Here is a 14,993-nt window from a genome sequence, read left to right as displayed (position 1 = left end):
AGTCACAGGGGCCACGAGTCACAGGGGCCTGTGTGTCTTAGATACAGCAACTGGAGAGACAAGAGCACACACTTTATGTGAATCTGCATGTCTGTGTGTGGTCTTTAGCAAAGAGCTAAAGCCAGAGCAAATGGGAGTCAAGTTTTGGAGTAGCCATGAGTCCAGGAAAGAAAGTGAAGAGACCAGGGGATCTCTGAGTTGGCTACTGGAGAGACAAGGGATCCTTCTGAAAGGACTGTGGTGGGGTCAGCTGCTGGTGAGGCCACAACTCTGGACTGGCTACCAGAGGAACTTGTTTGCCTGTTTGTATCTCTGTGCGAGGCAGATTTGTATCTCTGGGGATCCAGAGGTCATCCACTGAACAGGCTGAGTGTCCAAAAGCCAACACTGGACAAGGCAGCCACCATTCATAGCTGTAGATCTGATCACCTGCAACTAGAGTGGAACTACAGGCCTCTGGGATAATATATCCACATGCCAAAACCTGGAAAGACTTGGGATCCAGGTGTTAACAACAGAATAAGATTAGTGTCTCAGACCAGTTATAGAGGTACAGATTTATATTGTACATATACACATATGCAAATACATGTTTATTTTCCATTCATGGGCTTCTGTCCTGATCAGCCAGAGAGGGGAACAGGATGGGGCCATTAATGCTGTTTGTTTTTGTGAGTGCTGTGTTTTCCGCCTGGGTCAGTCAGCATGGCCAGTGTGTATGTGTATGTGTATGTGTATGTGTATGTGTATGTGTATGTGTATGTGTATGTGTATGTGTATGTGTGTGAGCCTCCTGGGAACACACACCCAGCCTTGCCACTACCTGGATCTGGGAACCTACTGGATTTTAAGAACTGGCACACTAGCAGCAGGCGAGAGGATGGTGAGTATGAACTGTAAACGGGAGGGTTTGCAAAGTGTGGGGAAAGCCAGCCCTGGAAGGCACAGTCAAGGACATAGAGTCAGGCAATGTCCAAGCCAACCTCACTAATCAGGCTGCTGAATAATGCCTTGTTCATGGATCTCTTCCAAAAATGCAGCTCACACACAGAAGGACACTTATTTTGAGTCCTTCGGCAGAGAAAAGGCACATAGTATCCAGTCCTCTGCTAATGGCTGGTGCAAGGCAAACATGCTGATCCTGATCCTCCAGCTGCCTCCCTGATGTCAGAAAGAGAATTGACTCAGCCTAGCATAATGCATGTGGGCTACTCAGAGGTGATTTGCAAGATGCTGCAAGCCCTGCTGACAAACATTTGTGGAAAGGCAAGGCTGGAGAGGAGAGCACAGAGCCGAGCTGACATTGTTCATGTCACAGCAACCTAAGGGCGGACAGGCAGTGGCTGGCCTCCCAGTGCACAGTTTCTGGGTTATTTGGAGGTTATGTATTGATTGGTGAGGGCTGCCTTGACTGTGTTCAAGCTGTAGAAAGCACCCAAGATGGTTCTCCAGAAGAGCCCCAGATAGGCCACCTTACAACAAGTGGATGAGGAGGTTCTGTAACTCTGGCCTCAGGGCTGCTCCTGCACAACAGCAGAGACTGGGTCGGGCAGCACAGATGTGCATGGACAGGTGAATGTCTCCCACCAGGGCTAAATTCTGGAATAGGCTATATCTTCCACTCATCCCGTGGAAGAGTCATGCTGGCATGAGAGCAGGAAACCTCTACTTGGGAAACTCTGCAGCAGTTACCCAAAGGGGTCATAAAGCAGATTCAGCAGCTGTGGGAAAGTGGCTTCCTCTCTGGAGGGGAAAGAAAATCCCCTTTTTCATTAAAAATGAAGCATTTCCAACCCTGCATATCCCAGGGCAAACTCTGTATGGTGGCGACATGAGCTGTCAGGAAAGTTTCTTCACAGACTGCTTGACATTCCAGTTATAATTTTTGGGCAGAAGCTTGTTTTATTGGCAAAAGAAAACAAAAACAACACAAAAACCAAAACAAAAACGACAAACAAACAAACGAGAACAACCCCCAACCAAATAAATAAACAAACCACAAAGAAAACCACTCCAAAAAAACAAAACCAAAAAACCCACCAGGAAAGAGCTGTGTGAGGAAGATGGCAAGGCACAGAGAAGGGCTACCCATCCTTTTGGATGCTGCCCCTTCACAGAACCACAGAGCCACAGGATCAGTTAGGCTGGAAAAGACTTCTGAGATCATCCAATCTAACCCATGACTAACACTACCATGTCACCTAGACCATGGCACTAAGTGCCACAACCAGTCTTCCCTTAAACATGTCCACTGCCTCCCTGGGCAGCCTGTCCCAATGTCTCATCACCCTTCCTGCGAAGAAATTCTACCGAAGCAGAGCTGTGCAGCGAAGGGGTGCCCGTCGGGCCGGGGGCACCGGGAACAGGGCACGGAGAGGCGGCGATGCCCGGTCCCCGCATGGGGAGGAGGACCCCCAGGGACCCCGCTGCCGTCGGGGACAATGCGGAGCCGGTGTCTCAGAGCGGGGCAGATGTCACAGAGAGGGGTCGGTGTCACACAGAGGGGCCGATGTCACAGAGAGGGGTCTGTGTCACACAGCGGGGCCGGTGTCTCAGAGCGGGGCAGATGTCACAGAGAGGGGCCGGTGTCGCCCAGCAGGGCCGGTGTCGCCCAGCAGGGCCGGTGTCACACAGCAGGCCGGTGTCGCCCAGCAGGGCCGGCGTCACCCAGCAGGGCCGGTGTCACCCAGCAGGCCGGTGTCACACAGCGGGCCGGTGTCACACAGCGGGCCGGTGTCGCCCAGCAGGACCGGTGTCACCCAGCAGGGCCGGTGTCACATAGCGGGCCGGTGTCCCACAGCAGGCTGGTGTCACCCAGCGAGGCTGGTGTCCCACAGCAGGCCGGTGTCACACCGCGGCCCCGGTGTCCCACAGCGGCGGGATCGCGCCCCGGTGCCGAGGGCGGTGCCGGGCGGGGGCGGCCGCGGGCGGGCGGGGGTGCGGAGCCCATAAAGCACCGCCCGGTGGGACGGCGTCTCGCACAGCCGGGCTGGGCGGCGGGACAGCGGGCGCACGGCGGGACAGCGGCTGCAGCCATGAGGGAGATCGTGCACATCCAGGCGGGACAGTGCGGAAACCAGATCGGGACCAAGGTGAGCCTGAAAGGGAGCCGCCGCTTGCGGAGCCTCGGAGAGCCCGGGGGACGCGCCCGGTGGTTCCCCGGGGCTGCTGGAACCCCCGGAGCTGTTGGAACCCTCGGGGCTGCTGCACACCGGGGCCTGTGCCGGGCTGGGCCGTGCCGGTCCAGCCGCCCCCGCTCCCATCGCCCGCGCTTGGATGCCGCTGCCGAGCGGCGCCGGGCGCGCCCGGGGCACCGCGCATCGCTCCGCGCCCCGTGACCATAAAAGGCCTTGGGAAGCACCGAAACCAAACGGGACAGCTTTTAAAAAACTGTTTTTAAAACTACTTTTCTGTTTGAGCCGGCCCGGCCGCGGTTGAAGGCGGGGGAGGCGGCAGAGCCCGGGCGGGCCCTGGGGCCGGCGCCGCCCGCGGGGTTCGGGTCCCGGTGCCCGCCCGGCTCCCGCTGCCGCTCGCGGGCCGGGAGGGGCGGCGGGCACGCCTGGAATCCGGCAGCTGCCGCCGCCCACCCCGGCCCGCGCTCGGCAGGGAAGTTCCCAACCCACTTCTCGCTTTTCCTCCCTCAGTTTTGGGAAGTGATAAGTGATGAGCATGGCATTGACCCAGCCGGAGGCTATGTGGGTGACTCAGCGCTGCAGCTGGAAAGGATCAATGTCTACTACAATGAATCATCTTGTAAGTGTGGGATGGGGACCGGCAGGGGCGCGGGACAGGGGGCTCCCTGGGAAGGGGTGCAGGAATCAGAAGATGACGGGCCCATAAAGCCATATTGCACATCTGGCCACGCTCCTCACATGCCACCAGCCCCCCCAGCTGCGCCCAGCTCAACAGAAAATGTTATCTGCTTTCTTACAAAGTATTAAGATGGCTGGGTGCCATCTCCCCAGACACAGAGAAGTGGCACAAGGGGCTGTCCTTGGGGCCTGGAGGTGGAGGTTTGTTTATTATTTAACATTACAGTAGGAGTTTGTTCTTCAAATGTGTGATTACTTCACCAAATGCATTTCTTCAATTACTCCAAATTAAACTGTTGGTTACACAAGCCCACACCAGTAGTACTCTCTCTTTAATTTTCATGAATGAGAGGGTTGGGCCACAGGTAATGGACAACTGTTTCATTAATGAGATGGCAAAAGGCATCCAAGTCCTCAGAGTCCTCTGCTGTTGAGAAGTGTTAACAGTGTAAAATGGGGAGCTGGAATCATGAACCTGCAAGTGTAAATGTTTCATCTTTTGCCCACTGGGGTTAATTCATATTTTTTACCTGAGTTTTCTTGAACAAATTGAACTGGACACAGATTGTTTTGTGCTTTGTGGTAGATGTGCTGACTACTACTGTTTGCCATGTACACCAAGCAGCTCTTTCAGTGGAGGAGAATCCTTCAAACACAAAAGCTTGTGGATAACTTGAACATAAGTACTTCCTCACCCTGATTTTATAGAAAAGATTACCTACTTTCTTAAAAAGAACAAGTAAACCATTTTTTTCTAATCAGAAACTCCCTAATATCTCTTGCTAATGAAGACCTTACAAAATGTAAAGTCTGTAGAGTCCAAATTATGTCAGGCCTGTTTTCCAAGCTGAATTGATTTATTCCTGTGGAGGTGGGTTTTTCACCTCCATGACTTTATAGGAAGTACTTACATATGTATGATTTATACATTAGAGTAACAATATGAGATGTAACATATTTGTGTATTAAAAGCTATAACTGTGCTGGCTTATTTCTGAGCACTAAGGGCATGCTTACTTTGTGTTGTAGCCCACAAGTTTGTACCAAGAGCAGTCCTGCTGGACTTGGAGCCGGGAACCATGGATAGTGTGCGCTCTGGTCTTTTTGGTCAGCTCTTCCGGCCCGATAATTTCATCTTTGGTACGTGGATGTTTCTCTGTAAAAAACAGACTTCTACAACAACTGTTTCATTACTAAGTGAATGGTCAAAAAGCATTCAATCTCCCTGTTCCAAAGGGATCCTACTGAGAAATCCTAATAGCCAACAACGGAATTGCAATTATTATGAGAGCCAGTGAAAACATCCTGTTAAGTGAAAAAGTCATTCTTTTGTTGATCATTCCTTTGGTTAGCAAACTGCTGGAAGTTTCCTATAGTATTCAGAAAAAGTACATTGGCTTTCTACATATATGAACTCCAGAGAGATCCTAAGGCCAATTCTTCACAACAAAATGCACAGAAGTTCTTCAGAAAATGGAGGGGGGAGGTAAAAACCTCAACCACAAACCCACCAGACTACCCTTCACTTAAATTCACATTAAACGCTTGAGTACAGAATTGTTTTTAGGCTGTGTAATTAAACTTTTTCAGTATATCCTTGCAGTGTAATAACAGTGGAAGAAGATAATCTGTAATACGGAAAACACAGATGTAGCCACAGTTACTGGGTTAGTTTCTAGCATAATGAAGAACAGTCTGAAAGTATGTGGGGATGTTCTGGTTTTGCAGTGTTCTTGCAGAGGGTTGTTGTTACTTTTACTGCTTTACTTTGGACTGCTGTAGTACTTTGCACATTACCCTTTCAGAGCATCTTTGTGGGCACAGAAGCTTTGTCAGTCCCTTTGCACTAAAGGAGGAACAGCATGTGGAAGTTAAGTGAGCCACTTGCTGAAATGGGAAGTCTGAATGAAAGCTACCATGAGAACTTTCATGTCCTTTTGGTTTCCAAGCCTGCACTAGCCACAAACACAATTTCCCCCTGACAAGGCAAGCTTAGGTTGGAACTCAGTTTGGTATGTTGTGTTAACATAAGGAAGGAGCAATGCCAGGGACAGACAGAGGAAAGATAAACATAGTTTGAGCAGTATAAAACAGATGTGGGTTTGTTGGGTTGGAGACGGGAGTGAAAAAGCCATACAGAGCTCCTTTAAGAGGAACTTAAAACTTTTATGCCATCCATGCTGTTCTCCTGTAAACTCCATGACAGTGATGTTAAGGGTCTCTTCCAAAGGAGCTGTAAAGTACAACATGCAGCTTAAGGTGTAAACTTAGGGAGAAAAGCCACAGACATAGACAGCTTTATGAAGTCTGTTTCTGTTCAGGTTTTTCCTTTCATTCTCTTTCACCTGCACGAACCACACAAGCCCTCTGAAAGTGAATTTTCCTGACCTATGGAAATACCTGAACTGGAGCTTTACAGTTTGGCACAACACCAGTAAAACCAGAGCAAAATCAATTCAGAATGTCTTCAACAATAGCCCAGTTTGCTGTACTCCCTTCCTGCCAAGATAACAATGAACCCACAGCATGTGATCGACTCGTATCTGTCAGAGGCCCCTGCCAGCATCAGGCACTGTCCTCCCAACCTGCTGAATAATGTAGAATGGCTGAGCGCTGAAGTAATGAACTTCTGTGTCAAAAGCCAACAAAGCATTTTGTTTTCTCTTTTAAAAATCTGGCCTGGGCCCACAAAGGATTTTGTGGCAGGAGCTGGCGGTTCCATACTTGCTGTAGCCCAGGCTGCAAGGGCCCATTCTGATGGGGATGTTTTCCACCTCTGCTTGTTTGGACCTGCATGTGCCCACATCTCCACAGCAAGTAGCCATGGATCATCAGTCAGGACTTCATGCAGGTTTATTGAGTACATGGTCACTATACTCCAGATACAGGAATTTTATATCAAACCAGCAAGAAATTTGAGATGGACACAAAATAATCCTTCTACTTTAATGTCTGTGCTGACAAGGTAGTGATTTAAAAAGTGAAGAATTGCAGGCAGAACAATCTTGCTGTATGAGAGCAGTAGGCCTCCTGGCGTTCTGACTACACACTATAGCCCACCAGGAGCTGCTGTGAACTCTGATGTGGCTCCTCCTGTTAACCAGTTTTCATTTGTACATTTTTGCATTTGTTGTTCTTTTCTTGTGTACACCCTTGCTAGATTTGCTAGAGATACCCCTCCAATTTAATTTGTATGAACTGATGGAGGCAACCAAAAAACATCTGTCCAGCAGCTAAAGGCAAGTTCTGCAGCAGGGCTGTTCACATCAGGCTCCTAAGTGTTAATGTGCTACTGAGCTCTTTTACCAGGTTTATCTTATATTTTGAGCAGTGAAGAGAGTAGAGGAGTGAAAGAAGATTGAAGGAAACAAGTGCCATTTTAGGGACTAAAAAATAAATTGACTGTTAGACAAATGACTTCTCTGCATGTGCAACTCAACCTGAATGTTATGTGTGATAACCCTACAGTGTGTTGGAGGAAGAAATATTCATAGAAGGGCCTGGAGTTGCCAGGAATGCAGATAAGTTGTGGGATTGCTTCATGCAGGCTTCTTTAAATCCTGGCAGATGACAGACGGAGGATGCTGGAGCTGGGCTTCCAGGATGGGCAGAAAATTTGCCAGGTCCTGAGTTTTATGGGCACAGGCTCATTTTCCACCCAGAGAGTTTAGCCCCAGTGAAATTTGATAATTTCTATGTGTTTGCATTAGATTTTCAGAGGTCAGGTAGGTAGGCACCTGATAATTGGAGGGCATCCAGCAGAGTTTCACAGGATTGTGATCAGGATTTCCAGATTTGTGGGAGCCTTGTCAGGGCCATGGCACCTCAAGACTGTATTGTCATGGGGCTGGAGCTTCCAGGGCATGTTTACATGCTCTGTGTTGTGGTAGCCTTACAGTGCTGTAGAGCCAGTGGTTCTGGAAGTATTAGATAACTGAGTGTAGAAGCAGGAAATCAGCAGTAAAAATTCTGGAGACCCCAGGCACATGGCTGGCCATGACTAGTGGATGGAGTGTAGTGTTGCCACAGGAGTAGCTGATAGTTGTCCTAAAAATCAGAATTTATCAGTCCATTAGGAGATAAATGCCTTCTGCTTTTTGAAGAGATGTCTGCTTGTGTGCATCCTGATGTGCTTCCCTATCCATAGTAGGGATCTGCTCAAGCAGGCTGCAGGTGTTACAAACATATTTAATTCTGGAAGGATGTTACTTTGTGCTTTGCCCAGCTGGACAGGAAGTGCTGAGCTCACTAGGCTCAAAGAGAGAAAAATATAGCAATATACAGAACAATGCATTAGGTAACCAAATACACCATGAGGAAACCAAGCATTTATGCAGTGCAAAAAAGTACAGAGGATTTCTGAAGTGTCCCAGCCAGCAGTTTCCCTGTGTTTGGCACCAACATGGTGCTGTGGGAATTGAAATGAGAAATGGTAATAGGAAGGGAGGGAAGGTCTTGGGGAACAGCACAGAATTTGCCAGCTCTATAATTAATTCTGAAAGCATTGCTCAGTCTGAATACCACTCCCAGGAGTACCCTAAGTGAGTTCAGTGGCACAATGTGTGTGTGTAGTAGACACTGAGGAACAGGAGTACTAAAAAACTGATTGCACAATTTAATCCTCCTTGTTATCTAACAAATAACAAAACAGTGACAATAGCAAATGATCCACACTGTTTATCTTAACAAACTGAGCGGCACATAAAACAAGAAGGGAAGCCTTGGGAAGAAAAGAATGGACTCATCACTTTTCTAAAATATCAGTAATCCAATTTTCCAAGTCATTTTGCATATCCTGAAGGATAGTGAGTTTGTAAGGAAATCAGTAAAACCTCAAAGGCCCTTAACTTCTAAGTTTTGGAAATAATGTCCCTGAAGTTTCTGTTGATCACTATTTTCATTCAGGCTAGGTAACCATGAATTTAAAAAGCTATTTTTCCTGATATAACAAGTTAAATAGGATTTTGAAGCCCAGCTTTATTCTTGAATGACAATGTTTTCTCTTTGACTCGCAAGAACAATCCAAGAACCTCTCACTTTCATTGAGATACATGTATCTGTGATTGAGCTTTGCATGCATCATGGTCCTTACAAACAGAAAGCATTTAAATATCAAACAGTCATCTTGTGTTTACAGAATCATCAGAACTGGGAGTGTGAAAGTTTCCAAAACAAGGAGTTAAGGCCATCTTTTTGCATTTATGGGAGGTAAAATGATAAAAGTGAAAAAAAAGCAACAACAAAAAAAAACCAAAAACCCCAAAAAACCAAACAAACAAATAAGAAAACCCAAAAAACCCAACCCCCCATACACCAAAAAGGCATTAGTGAAAACTGCCAGAGACTATATAAAAAGTTTATGTTGATACTTACAGAGATATTTGTAGGCAAAACTGAAGAGCACAGTTATCTACCTGACAGATGTGCAGCAGCTTTTGTTACAGATGTGAGTCAATGTAGAGTGCAAATATCAAACCTTGCCAATAATTTTGTGTATTTTCTTTCCCTGTTGTATCTCACTTTAGGACAAACTGGTGCAGGAAACAACTGGGCTAAAGGACACTATACAGAAGGGGCAGAGCTGGTTGACTCTGTTCTTGACGTAGTGAGAAAAGAGAGTGAGCACTGCGACTGCTTGCAAGGATTCCAGCTCACTCACTCCCTGGGAGGAGGGACAGGGTCTGGCATGGGAACCCTGCTCATCAGCAAGATCCGAGAGGAGTTTCCAGACAGGATAATGAATACCTTCAGTGTCATGCCTTCTCCTAAGGTTTCTGACACCGTGGTGGAGCCGTACAACGCCACGCTTTCAGTCCACCAGCTGGTGGAGAACACGGATGAAACCTACTGCATCGACAACGAAGCTCTGTATGACATTTGCTTCCGCACCCTGAAGCTCACCACCCCCACCTACGGAGACCTAAACCACCTGGTCTCTGCCACCATGAGCGGGGTGACCACATCCCTGCGTTTTCCGGGCCAGCTCAATGCCGACCTCCGGAAGCTGGCAGTGAACATGGTCCCCTTCCCGCGCCTTCACTTCTTCATGCCGGGCTTTGCCCCTTTGACGGCGCGGGGCAGCCAGCAATACCGGGCACTCACGGTGCCAGAGCTGACCCAGCAGATGTTCGATGCCAAAAACATGATGGCGGCCTGCGACCCGAGGCACGGCCGGTACCTGACGGTGGCCACCGTCTTCCGCGGCCCCATGTCCATGAAGGAGGTGGACGAGCAGATGTTGGCCATCCAGAACAAGAACAGCAGCTACTTCGTGGAGTGGATCCCCAACAACGTCAAGGTGGCGGTGTGTGACATCCCTCCTCGTGGCCTCAAGATGGCCTCCACCTTCATTGGCAACAGCACTGCTATCCAGGAGCTCTTCAAAAGGATCTCGGAGCAGTTTTCCGCCATGTTCCGGAGGAAGGCCTTCCTCCACTGGTTCACGGGAGAGGGGATGGATGAAATGGAATTTACGGAAGCAGAAAGCAACATGAATGACCTGGTTTCAGAGTATCAGCAATACCAAGAAGCAACAGCAAATGATGGAGAGGAAGCGTTTGAAGATGATGAAGAAGAGATCAATGAATAAAAAAGTTAGGTGCAAGGTTTTTTCCAGGCCAAATTCTCAAATCTGGATTTCTGATAATTAGGCTTGTAAATCCATACTTACATTTAAAAAGCAATAAAAAAGAGAGCATGAATTTCAAGTGTTAGAAGGGCTCTTCAGAGTCTGTTTGGATCACTGAGGACACTCAGCATTGCTGGAAATTGGGCCATTTCTATTCATGAGACAAATGTAAGGCATTCAGTTAAGACTTTGGCCTAAGAGTCTGAATGTGGAGATTGCTGGTTTGGGATCTTTTTTCTTTAGGGCTGTCATCCCTAAAGCTGCAGAAGAGAAGATGTAAAATAGGCATGAAAATCTACAAATTAGAGCTGCACTATTTTCATCCAATTATGAGTAAGAAAATCTTGTGAGCTTGAAGTATTCTCTACCAAATGTACAATACTAAACTGCCAGAAACAAAATTTATTCATGATAAAAGAAAACATTTTTAGATATTCTGTACAGTAACTGTTAACAGTGATACTTGATTCCAGTCCTCTAAAAATAAAATAAAAATTAATAGTACCCTCTCAAGCAGAAGTGTTCTGGGCAGTCAATGCTACATAAATACCCAATGAGCTGCAGGCTAGAGGCTGGATTTGTTTGATGTGACTTTATCACTTACTGCTGCTGAATAATCACAGATGATATCTGTGATATATAGATGAATCTGATAGATGTATCTGATATATAAATTAAATCCCTCAGTTTATGATATGTTCATCATAAATCCCTGAGGTTTAAAGTGGCACCCCAATATCTTACTGGTCTTCCTGGATATCACCAGCTGCTAATGCTGTTCCTAACTCTATTTGACCCAGACCATGTAGCTGAAATCCAGATATTCCACAGATCATGGTGGGACGGGGGACATAGGCTATGTGCCAACAGATCTCACTACCTGGGTTTGTAAGTTCACCACACCTACAGATGCTGTGCATGTCTTGCTACCAAGATAGATTAAAACAACTGGGCAGGTAGAGGTTAAAGTACAAGAGCATTTATCCACGATACTCAAAGCAGTTGGCAAAATGAAAGATGAACAACAGGTTTATCTGCCCCAACTAAAGCCAAGTCAGAAAGGTCTCTGCCTAAGCCAGCTGACAAAGTGACTGCTGGGCATTTGCCCTCTGTGCATGCTTTATGTTTCTGCTCATATCAATTAAACAGCCCTCTCCATTAGAGAGCCTCCACCAGAGAACACTCTGTCTGCTTGGAGTCTCTTATTTAGGCCAGTTCCTAGGCAACAAAGCAAGCAAACAAAGGAGAAAACCTCTGGAAATCCAAACTTTAAATGCTTCAAGAACTCTTGCTTTTTCTTCTTGCTTTCAGAAGCACTACCCAAGCAAAACTGTTGCTCAATATTTAAAAAGGCACTTTACAAACATAGTGAAATTTCCAAAGGTCTGCTTCTCCTGACAAGATGATGCTTTGCTAGTTTGGGATCCAGCAAATGAGACAGTATTTTAGGAAGTATATAAACCAGGCAACTGTTAATCACATAACCTGAAGCTGTCTGCCCAATGCTATTCCACACAGAAATGGAACTAGTTAATCTAGCTTTAATCAAGTACAAAAGTCTGTACAAGTACAGAAAGTGACTTCAGAGGTTGAGATAGTTGCTGGAACTTGGAACGGAGGCAGAGCTTGGGAAGGCCCGACTGATTGTCTTTAGAAAAATCATAGAGGAGACAGCAAAGTCACAGGGCCATGTTCTTTGCTATGTCTAGTGATGTCTAAAAGATTTATAAATAAATAGCCATACAGCACCTTTAAATATGTATTTTATAAATGTGAGATGTGGCTATATATTAATTACAGCATGAGATGAAGTTATAACACAACATACATTGAAGAGAATTAACTGTGCAGAACAATATAAAGCAAAATCCATTGGAAGTAAAGCCACTAAACAAAGTGAAGTTGATTCTTTGTACATGGTTGACTATTTGCTTTGAAAGGGAGGAGGATGCCTAACAGGCTCAGAGCATGCCATCACACAGCTGTGGCACAGGCTTTCCAATTAAAGTACTCACATAGTTTCTGCTGAATGAAATAGAATTGATCATCTTATTGTGTGTGAAACTGCATTTTGTTGTAACACAGATTTCATAACTAAGTCCAAGTCATAAATTCTGGTATTTCTGTGAAAAAAAAGAAAAACGGTAATACTTTAAAAATGCCAGAAATCTTGGCACTGCTAAATAATGGAGTTGTTAACTTGGTGAACCAGCCTGTTCATTATTGCATTTCATACACTTGACTCAAAATGCAGAATGCAGACTCTGAGGCTGTGGAATTCAGCCCTCACAATGATCCTGCTTTGACTCACCCATTCTTGCACATGTGTTTACTTGCAACTGTTTGATGTGAATTTCTAGAATGTGTGGAGGTGGGAGAGGCAAACTAATGCTCTCTTTAGAAAAAAGAGACAGCTCTTCCATCTGATCCTAGGGGGAAAAGCCCCTCCCACCATAATGAACCCAGGACCCTGGAGCAGGAAGATCATCAGAGGACCAGCTTGTGCACAAGCAGTAACAGAGCCACGGGAAGCACAAACACTTCCTGTTTCTCTTCAGTCAACCAACTCTAATCACCTTCCTTTCCTGAGAAACAACTGAAAATTGTTTTAGTAGCAAATTTAGTGAGCAATTCCTTCAGTTGCTCTTCCTTTCAAATAACTTCCCACCTTTTCCTTGGAAGCTTCTCTCTTATTTTGCAATCTCCATGGTGAGTCCCACCTGGCTTTGTTACTCTTCCTCTCAAAGTCCTCACCTGTATGTTTTTCATTTCCCCTTTAGTTTTTCAGCCTGGTCTCTGGCTGACACCTGTTATTTATGTGCCTGGCCCATCATATTTTTCTCTTTTTTAACTGGCCTCAGAGCAGTTTCTATTTTTCTCTTTTTTGCACCTGGCCACAGAGCAGTATCTAGCAGCAGGCTGCCAGGACAAGCCAGAACACAGGAGTCCTAGAAGTGCAGCTGCCACTGCTCAGACACAAACACGTGTCAAGGCTAGGCTGGGAGAAAAGATGGCAACCTACACCACTGACACCACTTGGAAGCTGTTGCCTGGGAAGAGGGTGTTGGCATCAGGACAGAAATTGGAATCTAACTCCATAGGGCAGCAACTTTGCAAAGCCATCTGGACAAAGCCAGCAAGGAATGGAGCAGGCCCTCAGCTCATAGGAGAGTCCTTGCACGTGCTGCCTTTACCATGTCCGGCTCTTGCTTTCTCTGCATCCCACGATTACTGCTCAGGTTATGCTCTCCCTTCCTTCTCTTGCACTTGTATCCCTCAGGAAAATGTGGTCAGCCCTTGGGAACAGTCAGGTTGGGAAAGAGGGTCTAGACTTGCTCCTTTTCCCAGCCTTGGGAGGAGCAGGGAACTCAACTCCTCCCTTGGTGCTGCACAAGCCCCTGGTAGCTGAAGTAGCACTGCTCACTGTGCTTGCAAAAATTCACCTGGCATTATTGGCAGCCACAGCACAGACTAAACTTGATTTTCTTGATTCATGTTCAAGCTCCTGACATCCTAAATTTGGGAGTTGAAGAAGGCTAGCAATCCTCTTCAAAGAAGCAGTTTGGGTAAACAGCTTTTTTTTGTTGTTTTTCCAAATCTTTGATTCTAAAATCCCAACGCTGTCAAATTCTGCCATTTTTTGTGCAAAAGATTAAGACCTGCTAATGTAAGGCTAAGCAAGCAAGTTAATGTTCTAAAACAGAGGCAAAGGTAAAGGAGAGGTAAGGTCATTTTCATACATCTATTAATTACATGCTGCAACTGAACAGAAGTGGAATTTATTAATAGACACCAACAGGGAGTAAGAGAAACCATCTCCTGCAGATGATTTTTTTCAGAGTCTGGTAGTGCCATTGTGAACAGTCAGGTTAAGGGTTTGGAGGTTGGGTGGTTGATTGCTGAGTTTTCTGTTGGTTTTATTTAGCAAGGAATGAAGAAATCCAGAACTCTGACCTTTAATGTATAAGCACAGCTACTCCTCAGCATGGGCTACAAACTGAATATCGCAGACAAGAAGTGTTCAGCTAAACTGGAGGATGAGAAAAGAACAAACAAGGCATTAATGCAGAATATATAATAAGCTACAACACTGGAGCATAAGCACAGAAATCAAGCACTGCTTTATCATGTGTGCAGCATTTGAGTATTAATGAAGAATTTCACTATTGCAATAAACCATTCTAAACTTTGACTCCAAAAATTAGGGAAATTTAGTTTTTGCAGGCTGCTTTCCAGTTTATCATCCATTCTTTAATAAATGCAATAGTGATAAATAGAAGTGTTTAACAACTAAAAATGCCCAGTAAATATGCCCAGAATAGCCATATTTGCTCTGTTTTCCTCATTCCTCTTCACTATAAAGCCAAGTAACATCACAGGTGGAAAAAGTTCCGTCATGAAGAAAAAGAAAATCCAAAAGAATAATTTCCATAAACAATTCAACTCAAATAAATTTAGAACCAAGGGTATAAACTTTCAGATAAACTTTTGCCTTTGTCATCCTACTGGTTTCCAGTATGTTGCAACATACAGATGGAATCAGTCACTAGTTA

At 45.9% G+C, this 14,993-nt stretch overlaps 1 protein-coding gene across 1 annotated transcript; it reads left to right on the top strand.

Moving 5' to 3' along the window:
* Positions 1 to 2,956: 2,956 nt before the first annotated feature.
* On the top strand, positions 2,957 to 10,953 carry TUBB6 (tubulin beta 6 class V). Its single transcript, XM_064705817.1, has 4 exons — positions 2,957 to 3,092; positions 3,645 to 3,753; positions 4,842 to 4,952; positions 9,338 to 10,953. The coding sequence occupies exons 1-4, from the start codon at positions 3,036 to 3,038 to the stop codon at positions 10,399 to 10,401; spliced, it is 1,341 nt and encodes a 446-aa protein (XP_064561887.1). The 5' UTR covers positions 2,957 to 3,035; the 3' UTR covers positions 10,402 to 10,953.
* The last annotated feature ends 4,040 nt before the right edge of the window (positions 10,954 to 14,993 follow it).

The sequence above is a fragment of the Zonotrichia leucophrys genome, chromosome 2 (genome assembly GCF_028769735.1).
Source record: "Zonotrichia leucophrys gambelii isolate GWCS_2022_RI chromosome 2, RI_Zleu_2.0, whole genome shotgun sequence".
NCBI classification, from domain to species: Eukaryota; Metazoa; Chordata; class Aves; order Passeriformes; family Passerellidae; genus Zonotrichia; species Zonotrichia leucophrys.
Note: the sequence above shows the minus strand (reverse complement) of the source record. Positions and strands in the feature narration are given on the sequence as shown.

Bases quoted from the DNA above. Each gene is read 5' to 3' on its own strand.
- TUBB6 (XM_064705817.1), top strand. From the start codon at position 3,036: ATGAGGGAGATCGTGCACATCCAGGCGGGACAGTGCGGAAACCAGATC. The intron at 3,093-3,644 runs GTGAGCCTGAAA...TTCCTCCCTCAG, and splicing joins GAAACCAGATCGGGACCAAG to TTTTGGGAAGTGATAAGTGA. The intron at 3,754-4,841 runs GTAAGTGTGGGA...TTTGTGTTGTAG, and splicing joins CTACTACAATGAATCATCTT to CCCACAAGTTTGTACCAAGA.